The sequence below is a fragment of the Synchiropus splendidus genome, chromosome 17 (assembly GCF_027744825.2).
Source record: "Synchiropus splendidus isolate RoL2022-P1 chromosome 17, RoL_Sspl_1.0, whole genome shotgun sequence".
Lineage (NCBI taxonomy): Eukaryota > Metazoa > Chordata > Actinopteri > Syngnathiformes > Callionymidae > Synchiropus > Synchiropus splendidus.
The window spans coordinates 4926559-4954295 of record NC_071350.1 but is presented as its reverse complement, the minus strand read 5'-3'; the positions used below and the strand labels follow the sequence as shown (position 1 = coordinate 4954295).

At 41.7% G+C, this 27737-nt stretch overlaps 1 protein-coding gene across 1 annotated transcript in view; it reads right to left on the bottom strand.

Annotated features, from left to right (window-relative positions):
* Positions 1-27737, bottom strand: part of nlgn2b (neuroligin 2b) — an 87320-nt gene that overhangs the window by 33493 nt on the left and 26090 nt on the right. The window contains exons 2-3 of the mRNA XM_053846166.1: positions 24893-25624; positions 5339-5392 (exon numbers count right to left, since the gene is read on the bottom strand). Coding sequence (XP_053702141.1) covers positions 5339-5392; positions 24893-25403 — 565 coding nt within the window. The 5' untranslated portion in view covers positions 25404-25624. The remainder of the gene's footprint in view (positions 1-5338; positions 5393-24892; positions 25625-27737) is intronic.

Sequence of the window (27737 nt, the reverse complement as noted above, 5' to 3'; positions counted from 1 at the left end):
TATTCAGTTAGCTAAATGGATTTGTTGTCAAACAACATTGAATTTGGAACTCTGTGTTCTGTACTCTGTGAGGTGTCCTGACGTCAGATTTAAAACAGAAAGGGAGCGCTTCTACCTCTCTTGAAATCATGTGATATGCCACCGCCACAATCGATTACCTCAGCAAGAGGTCGCGGCTTGGCGCTACCCGTTCTGCGTGCCCTTGGAAAACCTCTCTTGAACATAATGAAACAATGAAGCAATGTGCTTGCTCGTCCTCTAGTAGGTGCTTTAGGAATATGTTGGAAAAAAAAAACAGATCATATTTCATCTGCGTGCAAATGAAAGTACATTGATTCAGTGCATTTATTCAATGGCAGGAATGTCACACAAGGACTTAATCTGTCAGGGAGTCTTAGCGCGCTCACTGAAACGTGATTTTTGATTTAAAGAATGTCCTATTTTTGCGAAGATGACATTCAGGAATACACACTCAACAGGTTGCTAATGAACAGATCAGTGACAGCCTTTTCGACTTAATCCCAGCGAAAGACGACTCACTTGAAAATCTAGATCAAATTTTGACGCTTTATTTAGGTTGAGCACCAGCGTCGCCGCAGGGTTTATCCTCCACATTACATCCTGACTCTGACGTCAATGCCCCCCTGCTCTGAGTGGTGATGGAAGCTTCCAGAACTCCTCTTTCTCTCCTTGCTTGGTGCAAGCGGCGCAGCCAGCGCTGGTTCCCTCTCTGTTATTGGCGCCTATGTACCCATCAGGATGTTGCTATGGTTAACTCTGTCAGCTCCCTCTTCTCAAACCCCCCCCCCCCCCCCCCCCCCTCTGACTGTGTCTGTGGTTTGGTCTGAGTGCTTCTGTGTGGATGGGGCTGCGAGCGGAGCCAGTGCAGCCCAGTTAGACTTGGCGTCTGCACAGTGCAGACCCTGTGGATAATTTGTGTGAAAGCTAGACCAAGTGGAAACATAAATAACAGTCAGAGCATCTGTTTACCCTTATGAGCTTCGGCAAACAGTGATGAGGGAGGAGCAGAGATAAGGGGCAACGAAGAAGGGAGGAAAAATAGGACAGCAAGAGGAGAGTAAAGAGGGATGGAGATGTGGATGGGGGGGTCAAAAAATACCCCCCCACACATTAACAAACATTGGATAAAAAAAAAGCATGAAACGACGTGAGTCATTCACTGCAAGGTAATGAACACTCCAATTCACACAGGACACACACACACACACTGCACTTGCATAGGCAGCTGCGATGCTGAGTCGCTATGGAAACTGCTTCTCACTAATAGAACTGCACCAGCCATTCCATTGCACCGACTCACTGAATGCCTGTTGCCTTGGTTACAAATTCCACTCACGTATTTGTACACCCCCCCCTGCATCACCACCTGAATCTCAGGTTGCACACGGACCCCGCGGTGTGTCACTCACACACGCACACACAGACCCACAAAAAGATAGCGAAACGGCAAAGATTGCTTCATCAGAGCAGATCTTCTAAAAATATAAAGGTGGGTTGCAACACTCATAACATGCTGCGCTTTTCTCTCTTCTCATGTATTCTCAACCTCTGCTGATTTCCCAGAGGATATGTAAACAACTTCAATTACCCCAGCTTTACCACGGCAGTGCAGGGGAGTGATGTGCGAGCGGGCTGTCGTCATCGGCAAATGGAATCCTCAGAGGACACTAGTTAGAATGTGACATGAGCCTACCACGGTTTAATTGTCTTTTCATTGTTAAAGCCCATTGATTACATACCTGATGCAAATGTAAGTGTGAATCTACACAACATTACTGACAGGAGCGAGTATGTCTCTCAACGCTACACGTTTCCTGGAGCTGCTGGGAGCTTTTGACTCACAAATTTTGCCCTAAATTTGCAGCATCCTGTTTAAACTGGATTCGAGGTAATTACTAAGAAAGTCACTTTTGGCGACTACATCGAACTGTTGAGGTTTTCCGACTGCTACAAACAGCTGCAACTGATCACACATATGTATTTTTTTTCAAAACCATCCACAGGCAGTAGTAGCCCCTAAATTGTTCTGGACAATATATGTCGACTGAATATTTGCTTGGACCAATGGTGAGGCAGAAATGGAAATGAAATGACATCAGTAGTGGAATTGAAGATAAAAAAGCTCATGCATACTGACAATGGCTTAATGGCAAATGGACAAGAGAAGGTTCAGGTGGGCTGAAATTAACAAAAAATTACTGAACACTATCTCATCCTTTGTGTGACCTAAAATATGGAGTTTAAAACTTAAAAGAACATTTGGCCAGTCCAATGTATGAAACTGTTTGAGAAGCAAAAGTGGTCTAACACAGAAGTCAGATGATATTTGTGACTGAAACAGCATGACGGTATTGTACGTGTCATGGCTGCATTATAAAGAAATACACGGTATTCATTCATGACTCAGGTCCAGCGATACAAAGTGCTCTTGAATTTACTGTTAAGATGAAAACAACACAGCCCAAACAGCTCTGTTCTCCTTTGATCCATTTTATAACACGCTCATTACACACAGATCACTGCTGAACAGGCGGAGAAAAGGGAAAAATGGAAATGCTTTTGGTGGGATGAAGTACCTTTCACAAAATTTTGTACTGTAAGTACTCACAATGCAATGGCTCATATAGCCCAATACAGAGGGATATTTAGGGAACAGTGTTGAACTGGGTCTGGGTAATAACCTTAACTGTAAACAGATCATGATGTGATCTAGTACTTGCTGCACTTCAATTCATACTAAATTTGACTTTTGACTTGGTGGGCTGGACGTGGCCCCTGGGCCTTGAGTTTGGCACCTGTGCTTCACAGAATCACAAGGAATCTGTGTAATAATGATGTGAAGTTTTTGAAAGGGTTGTTCAAAGCCCAAGATTTTACAGCAGAGTGTGTGTGCGATCACAAAACCGAAGCTGACCCATGAAAAGAAGAGGCCATTTGTCATTCCAGGAGCAAGGAGAGGAAAAGAGACCCTCTGGACCACGCCTCATTTAAAATGGCCAGAGCCAAATACTACGACCGGTGGTCGTTCATTTTAAAGCAGGCAGATGGGACACTTGCATCTCTGATGGCGCAGGGTGATGTTCATTGCCATGGCGTGCGTGGATTACACATCAGGCAGCTACAGTGGAAAGCACATAGAGGTTTGACAGTGGCTCTCACATAACGTCTCTTGCATGGAAGACCTTGTTTATTTCCGCAGAACTAAACTGCACATTGCATCCATCACATGGCGTCTTCATGAGTCGGTGTTAGGCTGCAGTCCACACCTTTCGCGAACAGAAAATATTTGGTGGCTCTCAAAAAGAAAGAGCAACCAGGGGTCAGCAGCTCGGATCATGACTCATTCATGAATGGGAGAACATTCTTCTTCAGCAACTCATTCTAGCGCTGCATCGGGAGTTTGCTGCAGTTCGACTGGAAGAGATAACTAACCTTCCTTTGACCACCATGCTTTTCATTTTGAACTAGTTGAATAGAAAAAGCAAAAAGACAATGGCTTCACAGCTTCAAACTTGCATGCCACTGCGCCAGCCATCAAATGTGTTGAAGATTATCTTGAGATAAACAGATTCCATCGTTCTCCCGACACATAAATGTGCAAACACCGTCGCACGCTATTCTCTATGCAGGGTCGCACCTTCCAACACTAACTGCCAACTTCCATCTTTGTCATTCCTGCGCGGCTCTCGCCTACATTCTCTAATGGAAATCTGCATTGATTTTCTTTTTCCCTGACTCGGCACTTAAATATGTTTGCAGACAGAAATAAAAGAGCCAGAGCATCCTCTAGCTATGGATAATCATACCTTAATAATGAGATTTTAATACTTCATCTATTTCGGCGCTGCCGTCCAAAACTCAAACACGAACAATTAGGCAAAGAGTCAGGCCTGACCCGTCCTCTCCGATAGTGTCAAGCTCCATTCAGTATCGACCAAAATGTCAAGATCTACCAGCCTCCCACTCCCCCACCCTTTCGCTCCGTCTTGCCCTACATCTCTCTCACTTTCCGAGCGCTATACGCGTCATTTCATCATGCACTTGTCTTCATTACCACTGTTTTCTCCACTTTCACCCTCCCCTGTTCCTGCTCAGATTTTGACTTTTCTTTCATCTTGACACCATCATTCAGCTCTCACCGACAATCCCTCTTCCTGCTCTCGCTGTTGAGAAACCACACAATTGGATTAGCAACATTTGTCTCTCTCTAAATCGCTGCAATTAGAGATGCAAGGAAGAGAGAAGTCAATACTCAAATAAACCAGCGTAAAATACAAACCCATATACATGCCGACTCCAACTGGGGCAGAGTTTTACATGCATAGTGATGAAGATCACACACGCTCGTGGAAATGAAGTGCAGATTTGTGTGGGCGAGGATTAGGAGTTTATAGTAGGTGCAGACACCAAAAAAACCAGACAGCGTGAATGCAAATATTCGAATAATGCTTGTCACTAAAAACGTCAGAATTAAGCACAACACAAGCTTGGAGTGCTGCAATAGAAAATGAGTGTTTGTCCTATATTGTTGATGGGCTCCCATGAGGTGTTTGGCGTAGCACGCAGGGAAAATTGCTGGTATCAGAACATCTGAGTTCTTGAGTTGGCAAGCCTCTAGCACACCATCATAATGTGGAATGAATTAGGATGAGTTAGGAGGAGTTATTTCGACAAGGTGCATTCTTAAAATGGCAACAGGTTCGGATTCATCATGGTTTTGACACTTGAAGATGAACATGGATGAGGAAAATGGGAAAACATCAAGGAAGGGAGCAGAATTGTCTCTGTAGAGCAAAAAAATAAAATAAAATAAAATAAAATAAAGCCATTTTCGAATTTTTTGAAAATGTAAAGGAGGTTAATACAAATGATTGATATGAACATGACATTATTCTTTTTAGAATTTAAAACACTTCAAAGCTGCTTAGATTACATTCTTTTTTAATGATACTTGCCTTTCATCTTTTTAACATTTGCTTAGTTTTTTTCTGAATAAAATAAACTTTAAATGAAATGAACACGGGCGGCATGGTGTAGAAAAGGTTAGCACTGCTGCCTCTCAGTAAGAAGGTTCAAGGTTTCTAATCCATTCTAGGTGGAGTTTGCATGTTCTCCCTGTGCCTGCCTGGGTTTTCTCCCGGTACTCCAGTTGTGTATGTGTAGAATGTGTAATGTTTATTTCATTATTATGTCACTGAAATAAGTGATGCAAAATGATGATACTACAATAAAGGTTGTCTTTAAAGACAGGAATGTCCCACAATGAGAACTGAAAAAAAGAAACATGGAAAAACAAACAAGCATGCACTTAAAATACCTTCATCCTTTGGCCTGTTCATCGTCGATTCGTCATTCTTTTTTGTGAGTGGACCTGGGTTCCAAGAGGAGAGAAAGCAAAGAGAAGAGAAAAGAAATGAGAATTTAACCAAACAAAAATAATGCAGGATCAGTGTCTGTAGGAGGGAGAACATTTGTCATACATTTGTTATTGCAGTAAGCGACAGGACATGTTACAGCGGATCACAGTAATGCATGGGTGTCTGTCTTCATAAGTTAAAGCTCAAAGTCATCTGCTTTCACTGCTTAGGCTCTAGTCATGGCCGGCCCTTGTAAATGACCCCTGAGGCCACTTCATCTTCACCACCCGATCAGTCCTGACATGCTGCGGCTTTGTACAAAAGTGAATCAATGAGAAGAATCAAGCATCACTCTTTTAAGTCAGAAAATGGAAAGACATGCCAAAATAGTCTGGCCTCGCCCTTCTGCTGACCACGCTGCTGTCCCTACTCATTTACCATCTCCAAGATAAAAATGAGTCCAAAACCATATCTGGAATTTCTTTTAAAATCTCTAGGATGTAAAATCATTTGATTTTCCAAATATGAAATCCATCCAAATATACATTTTTAAGCATTTATTTTCCACTATATGTATATATACTACTGATCCACATTGAGTTTTCGTCACAATATTATTTCCAAAAACTGGTTGCATTGCAACAAACAAAGAAAAAAACAAAAAAATACTAAATAAATAAATACAAACTTGTGTGATCTTATCAGTAAACAACTCTGGAAAATGCAAGTTTTCTTTGTGCCTGGCAGATCTACTTAAAAATGCTTTGTAGCTTTACAGACTTTAAGTGTATTGCAGTAGGCAGTTGCTCAATTCAGCCAAACAGTGGAGAGCTATTGGAAAGACAAGTATGTTTCTTTGGACGTAACAGTCTCACTCTGAATGCGACAGACTTACAGCAAGTGTTTTCACGTAAAAGAAAGACAAAGGTTTTGGCCATGAGGTGGCGCTCATTTCGATCACAATCACCTGACATTTACGTGGAAGTAGTGATGCGATTTGTCAACCGTCAACCCCACGAGTGATAATCCCAACACCCCCCGTTTGGAACGTCACTTGAGGGGGGAAACATTTTACTACATTGAAACGCCTCTGCATCAGCAGGCTGACTTCTGTATCGAAGTTAGAGACTGAAGTCCACCTGAAAATAGTCACTATTTGACACTTTGTGTGTGAAACTACCGCTGCCTTGAGGAGCAAACATGGTGTTCCAACAGTGTAGGAAAGGGAACTCTGGAACAGCCATCCATCGACCGATTGGTTGGAGATGAACAGTTATCAGGACGCTAATGTCAAAAAATGTCAACAAGGAAATCTGGAAGGCAAATAAAACACTCCTTTATTGTTGCTTGTAAATCTTCAACTAAATTTGCATGTAGCAGTCAGCTGATTATCAAATCTAGGCTCGTCTTATTCACACAGGCAGCCAGCAAACTAATGTTCTGAACAGGGAGGCAGAACACTGGAGCTAATCCCAGCTGACAAGAGGCCTGGGGCGGGGTGCACCCTGAACAGGTTTCCAGTCTGTCGCAGGGCCAAAACATAGACAAACAAACTCCACCTGATCTGCCAGTGTATTTTATGGATTGCATGAACCCTCTTCAGTAAAAAAAACAACAACAAGCACAATCCAAAATTTGGAGTTTGGTGAGGAAATAGCAACAAGGCATGATCCAACATTTGAGAGAACAATATATATATATATATATATATATATATATATATATATATATATATATATATATATATATATATATATATATATATATATAGCTGTTGCTACTAAAACTGGGTATATATATATATATATATATATATATATATATATATATATATATATATATATATATATATATATATATATATATATATATAACATCAATCTGGAGTTCAGTTCAGTCAATGAAAAATAAAGTGGATCTGCTAAAGTGAATAAGTACAACGCTATACGTTGACTTTGAATCACATTTTACTCTGAAACCCCAACATGATGACAAGGACTGCAGCACAGGCACCAAGCTGTCAGATGAATGACAATCTCACATGATACTTGAGACAAGGGCTGCCAACTCTCAGGCAACTGGCGTGAGACCGACGCAGCTGTCACACACACTCATGTCACACCTCCCATTCCTCATTTCTAGCTGGGTTAGTTTTTTAATTCACTCGAGCGAATGAAAAGCTGGTGTTGGTACAAAACATTTCCCTTGTCGATGGCAAATAATAATCTTCAGATCTGTATAATCGTCTTATAAGGACGTCCAATCTGACAATACCCCACATGTGTCAACCAATCACATGGTTCAGCAAACACGGAAGTGGTAGGACCGATTTGACAGAGGTTAAAACTCTTTCATGGACGCACATTTTCCCCTGGCAAATGAAGAGGTGTGTGTCTGCTGATGAGTTCATTGTGGTTTTAGTGCGATATCAAACGAAAACACTGACCAATACATGCCAGCCAATCACGACGCATCGTTCCACAGAACAGACATATAATTCGCAAATGCCCCCCAAACACCGGATTTTGCGGATATAAATGTTGTGCATGTGGTGCATCATGATGACATCATCATCCCACAGCAGGTAGGACACATTTGGTCAGATTTGGTGCCTACTCCGGATGCATGATCTACCCAATAGCCATCTCTGGACCTACAAAACACAGCACCAAAGTAACTTCAATGTCATTTCATTCACAGTGGTGTCACGATCACCAGGTGGTCGTTGCGGTCCAGTGTTTGGAGACGTTTCTACTTCTAAGAACGGATATGTTCTAAATAGGCAGCAGTGTGTTGGATTTGTAAAGATGAAGTAAATACATCGGCAACATGACCAATCACGCTGACCGACCATCAAGGCTGCTGCTGCTTTTAAGTATGAGTACTCTGTTGTTTGTTCATTGACATGAGAGGAGTAGGTTCAACCACTGCTCATTTGATCTGAAGAAATGTTGCACTTTATTTTGATGTTTGTACTGTGTCCTTGCTTTTGAATGTAGACAGTATTACAGTATGAAAACAATTCAGAAGTGCAAGTATCGTTCAGTACTGTAAAGGTTAATTCGCTCAGGTGTGGTGGCCAATGCAGGCCGTGTCCAACCCTGGCATCTCCCTAACTCCTCGTAGGCCACCTGCAGGCAGTAGCAGTTCTAAGCAGGGGTGAATAGGGCAAGCGCCCGGGAGGGTGTACTACACTGACAATGGCCACCCCGACGAACAAATGTCTGGCTCTGCCACTGACTGACCAGTGTGTATCCAGAATTAAATATATATTATATTTCACAGTAACACAGTTTAGAATTTTGGCTCCTATTTTCAAGCATTGAATCTCACCATTCTCAATGGACCAAATATCGTCCTTGAATTGCATCAGCAACCTCAAGCTATGATGTTAAAGTGAATCGTTCACCTCTGTGACACAGGTGGTCAAGCTGGACCACAATTACCACTACCTATTTTATGACAATGAGGATGAATGTACCATTCGCCTGAGAGCAAATAGAGTAGAATTAATATCTGGGTTTATTCCCCCACAAACACACAGCTACAGATTTTCTGCTTGGAATGTGTGTGACCTAAAACACAAGGGCGCTCCCGGTTGCCCTGAGAAATTTACACGCCTTGTGGTGCCTTGTGACAGGATTCTGCTCACCAAGGTCAGAGTGGCGCCCCACATTACGCTTTAATAGTAACACCAGTAAAATGCTCCATAGGGCAGAGCCAATAACACGTGTTTATCACAGTGACCAACCAACACGCTGACTTGTATGTTTTGCCCGATAAGGACCGTAAGAATTTCCACCTGGCTTAGCTTTGTTTTGTCATGTTCTCAGCGTATTCCTGCTTAGCGAGTCAGCTACCGCCTATACAAACAATCTAGATACACATGGTAATATTGTAGTACAATGGCCTTGTCATGTTGTTCTCCACACATTCTCCTGGATTACACCAGCTGAGAGACAATACAGCCCCGCATTTTTCCCAACAATGGGTTGCCAATTTTAATTGTAGACACCGTCCTCTACTTTTTCGGAATTTGAGAAGAGGACTCTTCACACTTTTCCTGCGTCTTTTAATGGGCATCTCAGCCCTCCACCAGTGAAATGCTGCATTTCCACCCATCCGTCCACATGAATATGGTTTCCTGATATAAAATGTTTATCTCCCATCTAAATGGAAAAATGATCGATGCTGAATGGATTTCTTGCATCCTCGTAAAAACGGTGGTGCAGATTCACAGAGTGCTTCCTGTTATGCAGGCTGGTAGCACGGTTGCTTCTGGGTTCAGTGGTAGCACTGAGCAGACAGGTAGGCAGGCTGATAATGGATAGAAAGGCACATTAGTCCAACGTCTTGTCAGCACTTTACCTCTACTTAGCGCCACTCTAAAGCCAAGGCTCCCTGCCTAATAGAGACGGCTCCTGTTTCATTCATTTTCCGTCTCATAAAGAGCTAAAATATTAGTGGAGGGACAGTGTCGCTACCACAGATCCAGCCCAACACTCAGACAGCGCTGCCGAGACATTAAAGCATGGATACGTGACATGTTAGTCAGATTTGTCTGCTCCTTCTTCAGGTACGTCTTTAGATAGTAATGACAGCTCCGGGCTTTGAAATTGAAATTGATGAGATCTCTTCCTTTTGTGACTGTTTCTTCTTTCAAAATGCTCTTATTTTTCTGGCTGATCCATAGATTTTCAACCAACATTTAGAAGGATTGGGTTTTATCGATGCTCTGCGAATGGTTTTATGGTTTCTGAGTGGATGAAATTGTGTAACGTTATTACTGACAGCATGGTGTTATCTGACTCCACCACATCCCACACACCTCCTTCAGATCTTCAATAATTATCAGCCCATTTACACAGCAACCATCAGATGGCCGCTCGGACACAGGATCGGAAATGTTAACCTTGAGACGTGACATTCACGAGAACTTTTCATTGAGGAAAATAAAACCGTTGTCAATTCTCACATACTAACAGAGTAGCTTTGTAGCAAAATGAGAAAGCTATGTTGCGTTTACAATGAATGGCAGACAAGGACAACAAAGTTGGCCGATAAGCCGTTCCTCATGTGCCTGTTTCAGTTTCAAGTGATCACAAAAGGTAAGTCATAAATCACTTAGATATTCAGTCAATTCGTCTTTTTTTTTAATAAAAAAAAATTTGACTCAAGTGTCATCTTGGCAGAACATTAGCTGCTGCACTTCAGCAGGTAAGTCAGTGTTGAACCTTGTGACATCACACAAACTCGCTACTGAGAAGCTGATGAAGCTGTCACTGCCCTTTCCCTCCCTCAGTTTATATGTCAGACAACAGAAAATGATCAATTCCAGTCATTCAAAAAGACTGTGTGTGTGTACACAGCACATGGAAAATGCGTTGTATTCACTTAAGGAAGACAGATTCACAAATGCCAGTGGACAAATACTTTATATGTAGGGACGTGAGCATTTTTGTTTGTTTGTTTGTTGTGCAAAACCTGCAATCTAGGTCATGTCTGCCCCTTCAGAAACAAACAAATCCACAGAGTGTTTAGGAAAGACCAATATGTCTCTGTCGCCCTCACAGCTAAAAACACACTTCTTCAACCCACAGTCAAACATGTCAGTGGCACAGTTTACGCCTGACCTTTGATCCTGCGGGAAATTGGCAAACAAGTTTTGTATGACTTAATTCATCGTGTAGACCTTGAAAAATGACGCTATGATGCTTGCTAACATTGACTGCGGTTACATGACCCAGAAAACCAAATTAGTTGGAGAGAAATTATAATTTCTCTTAGTTGGACGTCATGACCTGGATAATGGGGTTAATAGCGTGACTGAACTAGCATCTAATCCAGTAGTTCAGCTATAACCGGACTGGGTGATGTGTGGCTGCGTGAGCTTCAGCAATGTGGCGGACGTAAACAAACTCATATGATGTCTAATAACCTTCTATAAACTCTCGAAGCTGTGCGTGTAACCTGATGCAGTATGTGTGTTCCTCAGTCTTAGCCAATGTCACTCTGTCCAGAATATTTTATTTTATTCAGAAACTTGCGAGTTTAATTCCAAAACCTGGCGAAGGAAACATGTTTGACAATGATGACTGCTCCATGACGGTGACGGCATTGGACCATCGCTCCGACGCGCTGATTCTGGACCTCACTATAACAGTTCAATATAACAGTCTCAAACAGCTTTGTACTATCTGTCAACCTTAAATTGCTCCTCCTCTATGGACAAAGGAACTGGAAGATCTCATGGTGCCACCCATCGTCACAGAGGTGAACTACTCGTAGCTCAATTGTCTATGCGCTGCATGTAAACCGGGGGATCATGACACAACTGGACTTGGTGGCTTAATCGAGCTATTGCCTTAGTCCAGATGCTCCCCTCATGTAGCCACAGTCATTATAGATAGTTCTAAAAACAAGTGAAAGCATCTTAGTGCCTCTTTTTTTTGGAAGAAAGGAGCACTCTAAACTAACATTCTGACAACATTTGGGTTAGAGCGCTGTGCTCATGTTCACTTTAAGACTCACATGCGATGCACAATTTCACAGTCATTCATTTAAAATGTGTCTTCCAGTTCAACAGTTGTGGAGACACATCGATTTAATTCACAGAGTGTGTCTCTGTCGGTTTGCAGCAGACACAAGGGCATGACTCCAGCTCAGGACCATGGACAGCACTAAAACCATATGATGTACTGTAACTGTGAATCAGCAAAGTGCAGATAGTCATAAACAGCTGCTGCATGATCCTTTTCATTGTCCAGACTCAGAGACCAGCATTTCTCAATAGGGCATAATTTGGAAAGCAAATTTGCTCCCACAACATTCGACAGTAACGCGCATGCAAAATGCGTGTTGCAAAAGTGATAACTTGGATAATTATGATTTTTGCCCCTTTTGTAAGACTTATTTTTATTTTTATTTTTTTTTTGTATGACGGTTATTCTTGAGATCTTGTCGAGACTGAAAAGGCGATACCTCACAGCTAAACAGTATATCCACCATGAAACTGTGATGGAAACCTAGTTAAAAGCAAATACATTTTATTGCAGAATGCTGAAGTTGAAAGAAAACCAGCCAAAGAAATGAGCACCACATCATCACGTTATTAACTTGAGACCATTATCAAAAAATTAATGATATGGGTGATATGTGTACAAAGGGAACAGCCAGTCACTGGACTGATAACAGCAGTATATGGCAGCTGTGTTGTCAGTCTACAGAGTCTGACAACATAACAAGTACTTTGAAAGGAAGGACATTTACACATACACTTTTGCCTGTACCTTTGGAATGTGAGTGAAAACTTAGTCTAGAAATACACTCAATTGCATTTCCTCCACCTAAATCAGGCTAAATTGTATTCCGGTATGTGCCAAGCATTAGCAAATAAGCCCAATGGTAAGAGGTATTTTAGAAGATTACACCCCTTTAACTCCGACTTCCAATTCTCTCAATGTCGTGTTGTCTGTGGAGTCTTGTCCCAGAGGACCTCCGCCAACACTTCAGTCCCTACTTCCCATTCAGTGGAGAGAACGAAACCTTTTCCCTAAGTACAGCTGAGAGAAACAAGACTGTTAATAATTTCTGCTGTCAATTACTAGCTTTTGGGAAATACGCTGTGTAAAATATGCCGCAGTAAAAAAATTTGGCGCGGTCGCGATTTATGTTTCTTCACTGCACCGTAAATATTCACTAGTGCCATATCTGCACTTGCTCCTTTCTTATTGGTATAAAACTCTTTTCCACCTTCGTCTGGAGTCGAACTCAGTATCATAACTACATAGTCTGGATTTCAGGTTTAAAATGGCCATTCTGGCCAACTGTGTTGAGCTTGGGAGACAGCTCAGTTCAAGACAACATTACTGTCATGAAAGGTTTGCTTCCTAAACAAACTTGGAGAGAAAATCTCAATTCTTGCGATCATTCTCTACACACTAAATCAGCAGAAGCAAGACGGATGGACAAAGCTAAAAAGCAAAAGTGTATTCAGAAAATAAGGCAACTACTGTAGGAGAGAGCACATAATCTTGCAGAGTACCGAGCGAATTAAATCAACATTCAGAGTTTTGAAAATTATTCACTAGCTTCCCTCTCATTTTCATTTTTTTTATGCTCTTTTAAGGAGAAAATAAAACAGATCCAATATAGACCAGAGTTTTGTGGTGCTGCTGTTAAATGTTAACTTAGAATAAGTCATTTTAGAGGTACGTTTGGTGGGAGTGTGGCAGAAATAATAGAAACACTACTCTACTAAAGTGTTGACTTAAATTGTTAACATGATAAAGAAATAATAGAAATAATAGAAACATTACTGTAGTGAAGTGTTGGCTTAAATGGTTAACATTAATCATCAAACATTACCTTTGAAGTTTGATCTTAGCTTTGTTTCTGCATTATGTTAACAACCATAAATACTTCAACAACAGCAACTTTGTGATGTTTCTCTTGCTCCTGGAAGTACAGTCACACTTGTGACACAAATCACTGAATGCAATGAATCAGTGGTCAGTGAAATGTAATGGCCAGCGTCTCCGTTCTCCCAGTGCTGTTTGACCCGATGTAGCTCCATCTCTAAGTCAGCAGAGTTTCTGTTCGGTTCAGTGAGCTTGTGTCCAGAGTGCAAGCTGCCTTCCGTCCCTTTCCATTTCCTGGGTGCAGTAAACGGGATGAAGCTGCAGTATGTCATGTCTGTGGTGTCCTGTCTGCTTGACAAGGTGTCAGACACGGCAGCAACCCCTCACACCCACCAGTTCCAAGCACAACCCAAACCCTCCATCTCCACTCAGTGGCCCCCGGCCTCCGGTGCTACTGTCCTGCCTCCCCCTGAAATATGGTTTTTAATAAAGAGCACGGTAAATGGCTGCTCTAGCGGCAATAAAAATGAAGAATCTGTGGCTGTTGGTGGAATAGTGTCTTGAGGAAATGTAAGTTCAGCCACAGAAAGGGACATCACCAGCAAGAGGCTACACTGTCCATCCACAGGAACATTGACATTTCTTACATTACGAATCTTGTTTGAAGAAGACCTATTAGGCGGTTGGCGCCATGGCTTCTTTGGCCGCATGTTGTCTGACTGACTTGATCCAGCTTCCATGGTAAAAAACAAACAAACAAAACAAAAAAAAGACGTTTTATCAATGTACCTAAATCATTTGCATTTTCAGAATTGTACCAAAAAATAGTAAAAATTCTTCCCATATATTTGGTGAGGTTTCATGAGGTTTCATGAAACTGTGCTATTTTTCTGACAACCACTAAAATGCACTGAAACAATCTTTTTTTTTTTGTTTAATCTTCTTGAAGCAACCAAAATAAATGTATACATATATTTTCCATTACAGGTCATATTTTATAATAGTACGTGTCTACGACTGCCGACGAAGTTGCTGGTGGAGTTCTACACGGCCATCATCCAGTCCATCCTCACCTCCTCCATCACTGTCTGGTACAACAGCGCCACCTCCAGGGACAAGAGCAGACTGCAGCACATCGTACGTTCTGCTGAGAAGGTGATCGGTTGCAGCCTGCCACCTCTTCAGGACCTGTATGTCTCCAGGACCCAGAGACGTGCAGGTCGGATCAGAGCCGACCCTTCTCACCCTGGACATGGACTGTTTGTTCCTCTTCCCTCTGGCAGGAGGCTACGGTCCATCCAGACCAGAACCTCCCGTCACAGGAACAGCTTCTTCCCCTCGGCCGTCAGACTGTTGAATTCGTGAACAGCCTTGTTGTTATTTTATTTTTTTTATTTATTTTTATTTTACTTTATTTTATTTTATTATTTATTTACTGTTGAGGTTTCCTGAAACATTGTCCCCATATTCAGCCTTCAGTTGGTCTCACTTTTACAAAACAGTATGTGAGGCTTTCCTGAAACAGCAGCTGTCCTACAGCAGAGAGTGCCATCTAGTGGCCTCTGAAAATGAGCACAGTTTCATGAAACGTCATTAACCCATCAGTACTGCCAAGAACTCTTCATCCTCCTTTACTGCTTGGAAACATGGCCCCAAAACAAGACTCTAGCTGCAAGCATAGATAACCCAGTGGACATGCAATGAAGCAGTCAGAGCTCTTTCACGGCGGCCCAAAGCATCTTCTTTAGCTTGCTCAGCCATGTCCTCCGCCTCCCTACCAACCACCCAACATGAGTTATCCTGAAATTCGACCCCATGGCTGCAGGTTGGAAACAACCACAAGGCAAGCCCTGGTTCTGATGGTCATTGCGGGTGACCTCTAACAACACAGTTGTCATAGATAAAGCAGACCACCTGGCACAACCACTGGCAAGGGAGAATGTCAAGTTTTTTGTTTTTTTTTCACAAGCCAATATCCTCACACTGTTACTTTCTATAATTTCTAAAGCTCAATCGCTCAAAAAAAAAAAAAAAAAAACACCAACACAAATTGAAAATAAGAAATATATCAAACTCACAGATAACATGTTTTTGATGGTGTGTCTGAAAAGGGTGACATCATCATGATATTATCTTTTTTCACGACAATACTGTTTTTAATACTGTTACAATTACTATTTCTCCCCGTCAAACCATTGCTGGTCATAATACTATATCAAACGACTTCTCTATTTTCATTCAAGCATTCACTGTTTTCACGTCCAACTACAAATACTTTTTTTTAAATTGATATTTGGCTCACTGCCCCTCAGTGTCACTCATGACATTTGGAGTGAATGAATTTGCTCCGTGGTCTAGGACTTCTCTTGAAGAAGGTGCTTCTTCAGTTCTCCCATATTCCCGACGATGATCCACGTCTTCTGCACAGAGATGGAGGCTGGACAGAATCATCAGCGATGGCTTCACAGGTCAACAGACGGGGTGGCTTTAATCTCTGTTTGTTTTGAGGATATGGCCAATCTATTTCAGCAAAAATAACACTCAGTAGTGACAAAACACAGCAGACAGATTCAGGTGTAAATGTCTTGTAATGGACTCTGGACATTTCATTTGTCAAAATCAAGTCACATTAAGCCAATTTTGCGCTGCCAGTTGATGCTGGCGCAAAAACATCCAGCCAGAGAGGAAATGTGCTTGGTGCTGCCAAATGGCACAATTCACTCGCGGTACAATGTCTATGAGTGCCATCATCCCGTCCTATTTCTGTGGCCTGACAGGCAAGTATTTCAGCAGCAAAGAAGATTTGGTAAAAGGTTTAAAGAAACATAGCATAGCAAATAAACTATATTTGTTCTTATGGTTGCACCATTTCTACCTGGTCTTTGTCTTTATACATTTTGGGTTTTAGTGGATTTCTGAGCCCCTTCAACTGTTAGCTATGTGGAACTATACAGTACATAAATATGCAGTATAAAGTGATCAGATAACATCGAGATAGTTGGTTCTGTTGAATTACAACGCTAAAACTGAATTCAAATTCAGCACCGTGTTGCACTAAATGAGAACCGGAAACGTGCTTCACTAGAGGGCGCTCATATTGACGAACGCATTAAGCTCTTCAGCTTCAGTGTCAGAGAAGAGATGCCGAACTGTTGCATGGCAGCTGGATGTGCTTATCACTCCAAAGAGGATGTAAGCCTGTTCTCTTCCCCAATAGATGTAGAGCATCATAGGAAACGATAGTAGCAAGTAGCAACATCGGTGGTGTCATTTCGCTGCTGGGCAGCTGGAACCTTTTGGCCAGAGAGTTTGTCTCAAATAGTTCTGACACTGACAGGTACATATTGTCAAAATGGCTGTCATGACACTTGCCTGGGAAAGAGTCAGTCCCTTTGTTTGTTCACACAAACAATATTTTGTACTGTTGAGCCTTTTTAAGAGAGTAAGGTCATGTTCATCTTTATTATTATACAACAATTCTCTGTTTTGGAGCTGACGGATGTCCCACTACGCACCGTCAAACCCTTCATCCTGACTTCCACAACAACATGGTTCGAATAAAAATAAGTCCTTCTCTTTTCCTCCAAAACCATTGACATTATGACATGTCATTATTCACTGACATTGCTAGCGAATTCTTATGCTTCCATGTTTGGTTAGAGAGTTGGTTCCTCCAGTTATGCCACACAGCCTTTGTACAGTCAAGTATTAAACTTGTCTGTGTTATTTATGATTGTGTATGGAAACAAAGTGTCAGTGAATTTGTTTGTGTACCCAGAATGGAAAAACTGTGTTTCTTCCTTATAATTCTGACTTGTTGTCGGTGACCCTACAATGTCATTACCAAAGATTTTCTTCAGATGGCGTCAAATGCATCATCTCCTCTCATTTTTTAGCAGTTTCATCCAAGCAGCCTTTTAGCAGTTTCATCCAAGCAGCCAAGTAAACATTTAGTTTACTAGTCTTCCACCTTGCTGCCTTCAGCTTGATTCATCTCAAGATTCATGTTATCTTGAGTCAAGACATACAGTAGCATCACAACAAATAGCAGTGGTGAGCTGAAGAGGTTTCATGAAACAGTGTCAAATTTTTGGGGGGTAGTTCAGTCAGTGGCACGCTCAGTAAAAAAAGACTCAGTGAAATAGTGACTCAAAGATTATCGCAGAGAGTGCCACTGTTTCACGAAACCTCATCAGCCCATATCTACCCTTTAGTTACACCGATACAACACTTACAGTAAAGTGCGATTCACACCACCAGTGAATATGAGGCATAGCACTTGCACTTCCCACTTGCTTGCACCAAGATTTCTAGAGCGCTTGCATGTGTTGTGAGGTTTCATGAAGCACTGTCCTTATAGTCATAAACCATTACATGGCACTCTCTGTTCTCTAATCTGGATTTCCGTATTTCAATAAAACCTCACACCCTACTGAACTCTGAGGACACTGTTTCATGAAACCCTCAACTCATTGCTACTCTCAGCATTTATGAGCTACCTCCTTTTGCATGGTGTGACAGTGAGTCTCTTCTGATGCTTTCTGCCACATAGTCAACGAATCTTGTTCAATTGACTCACACATAACCAAGTTTTAAAAAGCACACTTTGGCTTCAGATATTTTCGAAACATATAATTTTCTTTATCAATTGAAAGCAATGGCCTGTAGTCCTCAACCCTTCATATCAAAGCTAAGGGTGATGTCTGTAGTACAGGTGTCAACACGAACTATAGCTAGAAATTGAAGCCATCAGAGGTGTTTGATCTGTCATTTGTGCGCTGAAACCCACATCCCAGATGGAAAATTGAGGCCCAGAACACACTGTTCCACACAGTGTCCGCACCTGATTCTATTGACTGACTCGATGGATTTTAATCTTCAAATATACAATTGGTTTCCACTGGTTCTCATATTATTTACTGGTCAGAAATATGGGCATGCACTCCTGAGTGATAAGCCAGTACTTCATTCCACAGTGACTGATCATTAAAATACGCCGGCCAGAAGTGCTGAACATGCTGGATGGACAATTTACCTTCTGCCTTTCATGAATCACGGTTACAGATTAGTTCAGAATCTTTATGGAAATGGCTATGAATCCTGTAGATCATAAAATAAGCATAAAAGTTGTACATCTCGGGCACAGCGATGACGTTTTTAATGACACCAATTTTTTTTCTTCCCTCCGCCACGTAAACACTTGTGAAGCTGCTGACAGGAATAACACATGGACAAGTGTCTTCTGTTGGACTTCAGGACCACTTTGCTCTCCCTCAGTCTATTTCCTTTACAAACTAGATAAAACAGATCCTTGGGGACAGCTCCCGCCTGGTGTACTCGCTGACCCCTGACAATAAGTGACAGATTCTGACAAGCAGACAAGGCTATGTAGAAACTGTCTCACTCATTTGCACTTTCTCTCTTGGGGAGAGGTACACACACACACACACACACACACACACACACACACACACACACACACACACACACACACACACACACACACATTGTGCACACATTTATTAGCAAGGCAATTCCTATAGTTGTGTATCACCCTATATAACTGACCACATCCCTCTTTGCCGCTGCAGTCAGTTGTCATGCAGAGATACTTCCAGGTTCTAGGTTGAGTCTCAGGTGAGCCCATTACTCAACTTTTATCCAACATTCCACCACCAGACTGCTACAATCACCACTTTGACTTTGATCTTCCACCCTCCATCTGCCCGTTTTTGCCTTTAGCTCCCGATCATTAATGGGAAAGGGCTTTTGCGTTATTGTGATCTCCATTATTTGACTAATTTCACCCCTTGGGGCCTGTGCAAGGTTGCATTTCGCAAGGTGTTGTAATTGTGTTTTCCACCTTGCTGCTAAGCTAATAATAGCCACATTAATTACTATTCGCTCCTGCGCCGACTGAAGCCTGAAACAAAGAAGGGACGAAGACCATCAGTTGGTTTATAATCATCAAAGGAAAAATACCAATTATGAAGAAGAACCAGCCAAAAAACTGTCCGCTATATTTAAAAATATACTTTAGAGGCTACTACCAAGTCATGTGGCTAAAGAAGATTTTGACTTTGACTTTGAATTATAAAGCTGCACTACAAGTTCCAAATATGTCAAATTTAGGAATAATTTGGTTTTGAAAACAAGTCTGGAACTGCAACATCACAGTGTCACTTTCCATGACCAAATGCAGACATAGACAGTACTTGAGGGGGGGTGGACAAAAACTGATTCAAATCATCCCCGCTGTAAAACTGCCATCCCAAAACCCCTTTGGACATTAAATGTTGGGAATATAATGTAGCAATCTTATAGTCTTTTATTGCGCAAACACCCCTTCTCCCCCACATGACAGTGTACAATCATTAATGTCGATCGACTCAACACGGCAACACACAAGGCTCAGTTAAGATACACATACACCCTGCTAAATACACACCCCATGTGAACACTCGAGCTAGGCACTAGTCTCACGATTCGTCCTGTGTTCGTAGCTGTGTTTCAAACTGGTTTTGAACCCGTCTGCAAATACTCACAGTTTTCAAAACGAAACGCAAGCGATGATAGCAACCTATCAAACCAGTGCAAAGAAGCGATCAGAACAGCAGTGAGGAGGCGTCTGTAGTCGTAAAAGACCTAGCCAGTCTCCCTTTTTACCATTAACACATGATATGTTTTGTACTGCTGAGTTTTACGGCACAATTACATTTCCGTTCAGTGTTGCCATCTCTGAACCAGACACCTCATCGTCTTCCAACAGTCCCAGTCATCACTTCCACAGCTACGTGGTTCGAATACCATTAAGTAGTTTACATGTGCTCTTCTCTTTAAAAAAAAGGTTGACAAATCCCTCATTATTCTCTGATACGACTACTACTTCCACCACTTCAGTGCACTCCATTGACTTCACAAGATGGCATCGGCATTTGATCCACTTATGTACATTTTATGGTGGTATTTGGAAACAAAATTCTATTGAATACATCAAATGAAAACCCAGTACTTCTTCTTTCCAATTACGTTTTAGTTGATTTTGGTGACACTTTCATTTGAGAATGAAAGAGTGACAGAGAACTCCTTAAAGCACAGTTTAAAGTGCACTTTACTCATTGTTTTATTAAATACTGTTGTCATGAAATATTTGGAAACAAAATGATCCACCAAATGAAAGATTGCTTTTTTCGTCACAGAGCTTGAAGCTGGAGCCTGTGTCATATACTTCCACTAAACTGTGCAGAACCCCCTGAGCTTGGTCGGGAGGCCTCTCAGTCACAAGTCGAATCACTGAAAGATAAAAGTCTTTACTCTGTGCCATAATAAGGCTCTGCCAGTTCTCCAAGTCATAAAGTTCAGCCAACGTTTTAATGTTTATCTAGTCAGCAGAAGCGATTTTTGAATCTTGGCTGAAGCGGATCCCATTTCCCCTTCTGAATTAACACAGAATGAAAGAGCACTGGAGAGCAAATATCTTAACCCCCTCGTGAGAGTGCATTGGTGCAGACGTTCCAGAGTGACTATTAATGTAGTGCTGCAGCAAGGGTTGACCGAAGCTACCGTAATATGTCGGAACATATGAGGATAAAAGAAGAATAAAAACAGATGAATGGTCATGGAAACCAACTAACCCAAAGTAAAAATTAAAATAAAAGCAAAAACAAAAAACATATACACTACATTTAACTACATGGATGCTTGCTAACCCTTAGCTGTTTGTTGGTGCTGAAGAATTAAAAGGAAGGTCTGACTACACTTAACACAAACAATGTTGAAGGCCAGAGTATAAATGTAATCTCAACTCTCTGCCTCGTGGTCACCTCCTTACTGGAACGCTTGAGACCCTCTAAAGGATGGAAACCAGGCTGCACGCATGGAAGCCTGAACAATCTCTAGTGATCTCTCTTAGCATGAGTTTATGTCCGCTGATGGAATATCAATCTTGTTCCTTTGTTCCTTTCCCCACCTTTACGGCCATCAGTCATGAGAGGAACACAACTGACAACTCACTCCTATGTGCGATACACTGTGCTTTGAATGCATCTGTTGCAGTGTGTATCATCCACATTTCTTTTACCGTAACGCCAACAACACTACTTTTCTTTTTTGTTCAAATGCTCATTTGAATTCTCGTAGAATCAGTTGTTCCTAACACAGCATTAAAACTATAAGCTAGTGGAAGCTAGTAATGAAAGTGAACATGTGCTTCAACATAGAGACAATAAATCAATGACTTATCCAATACGTTCTGATGCCCAGCTGCTCTGACATGTCATCACTTTAAAACTGCGGTAGTGTCTGATCAGCTGTCTAAGAACGTCATTCAACACGAGTATCTGCTAACAAACTGCAGAGCAGAACAGTGTAGCAGCAGACTGGCAGCGTTGATTTAATATGCATCAGACAAATTGGAATAACAGCACAGCCATCTGACTTTGGCACACAGTTTTCACAAGCTACTGAAGCCAAATACTGTAGGTGCCGGTCCAGGGCTGAAGCAAAGCTATTACATGGAACATACTAAATTATTCAGATGATCTGACTGAAAGTTTAACGTGGAAAGTGAATGCCGAAATAGATTTGACACAAAAGACATCAGAAAGAAGAAAGCCTCTCCATGTGCAAACACTCAAGGCGCAACTGCAGAGCAGCTCTGCCCACTGAGGACAAATGAGGATTTTATAGCTCACTTAGCCTCTGTTTTCACCTTGTGTTTCATCACCACAACAGAACCTGGTTTATTTTGGCTTTATTTTTTATGACACAATTTCTTCCTTGAGCACCACAACACTGTAGTGTTGAAGCCTCCAACGTAGCGCAGATCAACATGATCTAAATGAGCGATTAAATATTTAACAAACCACTATTAGCAACACAATAAGAACAAGAAAAATATTGAAAATTACTAAACATCAGGAGAATTATATTGAAATGAAACCGGGCATGTTTTTGTTGGACACGGAATGTTTCACAGTGAAATAAAATCAAACGTTACATGATTGTTTCAAATGAAATGTGTGACAGATCAGATATGTGTGTGTGTCCTTGTACAGCTATATTTGTGGGGGGCAAATTCTTGGCAACACACCAACTTGTGGGGTCATCTTTCCTCAATTTGAGGAAGAAAACATCAAAATAACACGGTTTGATGATTCCTGGTTAGAGTCCTGGTTAAGGTTAGCCATTTGTTTTGGATGGTTAGGTTTAGGTTGAGAGGCTGCTGAAAGGGTTATGGTAATAAGATGTCCCCACATGAATAGATATACATAACATATGTCTGCTTGGATGCGTGTATGAAGTTATTTACACTAGCATTTCATTCAGCAATGGATTTGTTCAATTTAAAGGGAACCTGCCATGCTTTTCCAAGTTTCAACAGTTGTCTACATCACCATAACATACGCTGGATGGTGAAAGAATGACAGTCGTTCTATTATGAGTAATTTTATGTTCTCCTGGTTCTAAGCTGGGGAGGAACAGATGGAGGAGTGGTAGCTGTAGCGGGGCACCAAGTGAGGAGGGGACGATGACATGGACCGTCAGTCATTGTGGGGTCACTCCCCAGCAGGAACAACAGTGGCGGATGAGCTAGCGGTGCCACTTCGGCATCGGTGGGAGAGTGTAGCACTATGTTAGTCACAGATCCGTGGCTAGCAGCAGATGCACCTGAAGCTTCTCTCTCACTCTGGTGGGAGAAATTCTGTCAAACCTTCCTGTCCCCTGCTGGCTGGTGTATAGAGCTGGTCTCTGGTGGGTGTTTAGAACATTTCTGCACATTATTTTTCTATTTTTGTGGTATTAACATTTTTTGTAATGATGTTCATTTTCTGGTGTCTTTGTTTCTACAGCGCTGGTTGTGTTGTTGCTTTGTCTGTGTGTTTAATGTTTAATGCCTTCAATGCTTCTGTGCTGCCAAGCACTGCCTGGCAACCAAAACTTCCCCAGTCACATCTAATAATCTAATCTTACGACTGCTGTGTGACATGAATTCCTGGCAAAATATCTTTGAAATATCATGATGAAAACAAATGCCCTGTGATGTCATAAAATAATGGAACAGAGAAGATTTATCCTGATTAAAGGAGCATTTGAGTGTTTCAGTTCTCAGATAATATTTGATCTCCGTAGGGTGAGACAAGAGAAGATTTATTTAAGAAATTCAAAAATATCTCATCCGAGTTCAAATACAGATTCCTATCACTCCCTGAGACTCCACTGTTTGCCTCTTTTACAACCCTTTGTATTTCATTTGGTGGTTTTTTTATATATATATAATTCATACATAATTTCATTTCAAGAGGTAGCACAGAATAAGTACCAAAATGACTGTATAAGACGTCATCAATAACATATAACACCTGACGGGTGACTTCAACTCAAACTTGTGCACAGAAGCAATTTCTGTTAAAATTTACAAAAGGAAAAATGAACAAGAAACAAATGAAAAAAAGTCCAATTATAGTATAGGGTTGTTGAGGTTTCATGAAACAGTGTGTTTATTTTCAGAGCTCAGTAGGTGACGCTCTGGGTTTAAAAAGAATGGTTCATTGGGATAGTTGTTCGATGCCAAAGCTCAATCAAAGTCTCATCTAGTGGTCAATGTTTCATGAAGCATCTCCCACCCATCACTACAAAAAAAAAGAAAATGTCACATGTTGAACCTGTACTGCGTGATATTCTAACACATGCTCACCTCAATGGAAAAATATATTCATGTTGGGAAGTGGACTTTTGCGTGCGATACTGACGCCAAAGACAGTCAATAGCATTGCAAGCCGATGCATTGGGCTTCCTCTAAGATCACCCTCAATAAAGAGGGCAGCCACATAAGTGGTTCTACAGTATATTACTGACATCCAATGTTTCCCATGTGGATTGTGCTTTTCTCCCTGTGCGCGATGCTTCTCGCTACACGAAACACAGGACGGAAAATGTCTATGCACTGACATGCAATACGGAATGCCGTCTTTGGGGTTTGCATAGGACGCAAAAGTTCACTTCCCAATGTCAATATATTACACCCTGGGAGTGAGGACAGTTTGAATATCCAGTATTTCATCATCTTCATGTGCTGGTACATGTAGATAATTGAAAGGAAAACAAGAATACAGTATATACCGGAAAGTAATGAAGAGATTTTGTGTGACTCACCATCCTCCGTGGGTATGTAAATGTTGAGGTAAAGACAGTCCTCGCTCTGGTTGACGACATACGTGGCTGCTGCGTCCAGGTTGTCAGTGAACCACACCGGCAGCATGATCTCAGGTAAGACTCCGTGCACATTTTGTGGACACACAGGCGCAAACTGGGTTGCGTTGCGAATCTCCTGCCACGATCCGGGCGCCTCTGGAGGCTGGAAACGGCGTTCACCAATGGGTGCAGTGGCATATGGTACGCCTAAGAACTGTTCAACCGGACCCAATATCTCGTTGCTGAGCTCCTTCCGGATCCCACGTACTTTTCCATACCCTGTGGACACTATGGGGTGTTTGAGATCAACCCGTTGACAGGAGGACAGGGTCAGGTGTAGCGCCAGCCCCAAAAGCCACACGTGGCAGCGATTTATAGCCCGCTGTGTGCGACGTTTACCGCCATTGCCGTGGTGGCTGGCAGCACTGAGAGGAGAAAACAACATGTCCAAAGTAAAAGTTCCTTTTGACATACCAATGCGAACGGCAACTGTAGGTGGGAAAAGGACTCAGTGGAATTTAGGATGTAAGGAAGAAAAGAAACAGAACTGTCAGAAGGGGGGAGAGTTTTCCTAGGGCAACATGGTAAGGTGGACGGGTGGGTATCATTATCAGGTAGACTCTGTTGTCCCATCCATCTTCCTCTCTGGTTCTGTTTATGGGTCCAGAACAGCACTCGGGGAGACAATTACACCTGGAAGACACAGAGGGTGATGGAATTAGTGTTTGTAGAAAGATGCAGCCTGTCGGTTTGTTTAAAAAGACACGAGAGGACAGGACAGCAGGTCACTTTAGTGGGTTCAAGATGTCTATGTCTGAACTTCTTTTGCCAAGACTCCTATTAAACCCACTTGCTTGGTTCTTCTGACACCACAACAGGATTGTTCTTATCTATCAAATGTAATTCTTTTTCGTCAGGAGTCAATAGATATAACATAACATACAACTCCAAGTGCATTCAGTGTGATTCTTCCACACAGATTATGAACATTTAGACAGGTCCATATAGTTACATGCGGCACGTTTTTCTTTTCTTTTCTTATCATTCATGTCAGGTACAAGGATAAATTTAGGTATATGCTGATGATATTTTATTTTTCAATAGTCATGAATAGTGACGGGTAGATGAGGTTTCATGAAACAGTATTGAACGGTTGATGAGGTTTCATGAAACAGTGTCGTGATTTTCAGAGGCCACCAGATGGCACTGCCTGCAGTACAACAATTCAACAAATAATTCAATGAAACCTTCTCTCCTTTCTCAACCAGGAGTGGCATCAGCGGCCTCTGAAAATTAGGATACTGTTTCGTCAAACCTCATGTACCCGTCAATAGTCATGAACAACATGAGCCCTATGAGACTGGGGCTGAAACCATTGTGTAATTCAGTGTGAATGACATTCTTCTCTGAAGGAAAGGTAAACATCCCTAGCCAAACACGTGTCTCAGAAATCCTCTCAGAGCCGCATTTCTCTCTCAACTAAGTTCTTCCTCTCACATGAGAGCAGATGAAGGAGTTTTTCTGGCGCTGGCTACGGAAGACGAAGCCGTTTAGGTGTGATAAAAGCTTTGTGTGGCGCTATCTGGTTCAGAGTGAACTGCTGACCCACCTCATTCCCCCTTCCCACCATCGATGCTGCAATAGCTTCCACACTACTGAGGGGGGGGTAGCCAACACTAAGGTTTGATGATATTATGAAGCGGAAAGATCCCGTGCAGTATTATAAGAAGCAGAATGTTGCTGATGTGAACGCCCGGAGGCCGCACAAGGACGACGCGCGCCTGAGCTGTCAGGAAAAATCGCTGGTCAATTGAAATTCTCTTGAGCAGCTCTATCTTTTGACAAGTTCTAAAGAGGCTGTATGATGTGTGTGGACATACTCAAACCTCAGACTGAAGATGATGACTTTAAGTGAGATGAATGTATCTTTTAAGGAGCGCATGACTCATTCTGTGCTTTTAAGGCAGTCAAAAATGAAAGCGACAATGGGGGATAACCACAAATAAATAAAACAATCTGTGAAACAGATGATATTATACTCATGTTATCACATCATCGCACCATCGTGGCGTATTATTGTAGTCCCATCTGAATTCAGGGGTGAATTCAGGGGTGAATCGGGGTGCGATGATACGATGCTACAAGATTTCTCAGTTCTCTAAAACCCTGTCCTGTGGGAGGAAACCCATAGATGGCCCTGTCTGCTCTATAATGTTGGGCTTAAAACTGTTTCTACGAAACTCCATGATCCCATCACTGTGAAACTGTTTGCTACCAGTGGATGGCAGTAATGTGCACGGGCTGCATCAACTCTGCCAAAGAAAGGACTGCAGTAGCGTAATGCAATGAGCGCGAGTAGTTGCCAAGTCTGCTATTCTTAAGCGCCTTTTTTTTCGTTTATGCCACATGCAAAGGTGATTTTTTCCACAGCCCTGCCTCTGCATGCATCAAACACACACATATAAACAGTTCTGAGTGAAGTGAAAAATGTCTGAACTTGAATAGGTATTGCAATGAAACATTATTTTGAAACCAACAGCGCCATCTAGTGGCCTCTGAAGATTAAGACACTGTTTCATGAAACTTAATCTAGCTGTCAGTACCAATAAATTCTTATGATCATCTCCATTCTATTTTATTGATCTATTTTTTTGGTTGGGTTGTTGACTGCGTATTGTTCAAAGTTTAACTGCAGTTGCTCCTTCTATTGTGCAATGATATTGTATGGATATTTACAATTTCATTATTATACAATCTGTCTGTGAAAATATAAATATTAAACTTAAATGATCAAAAATAATTTTGG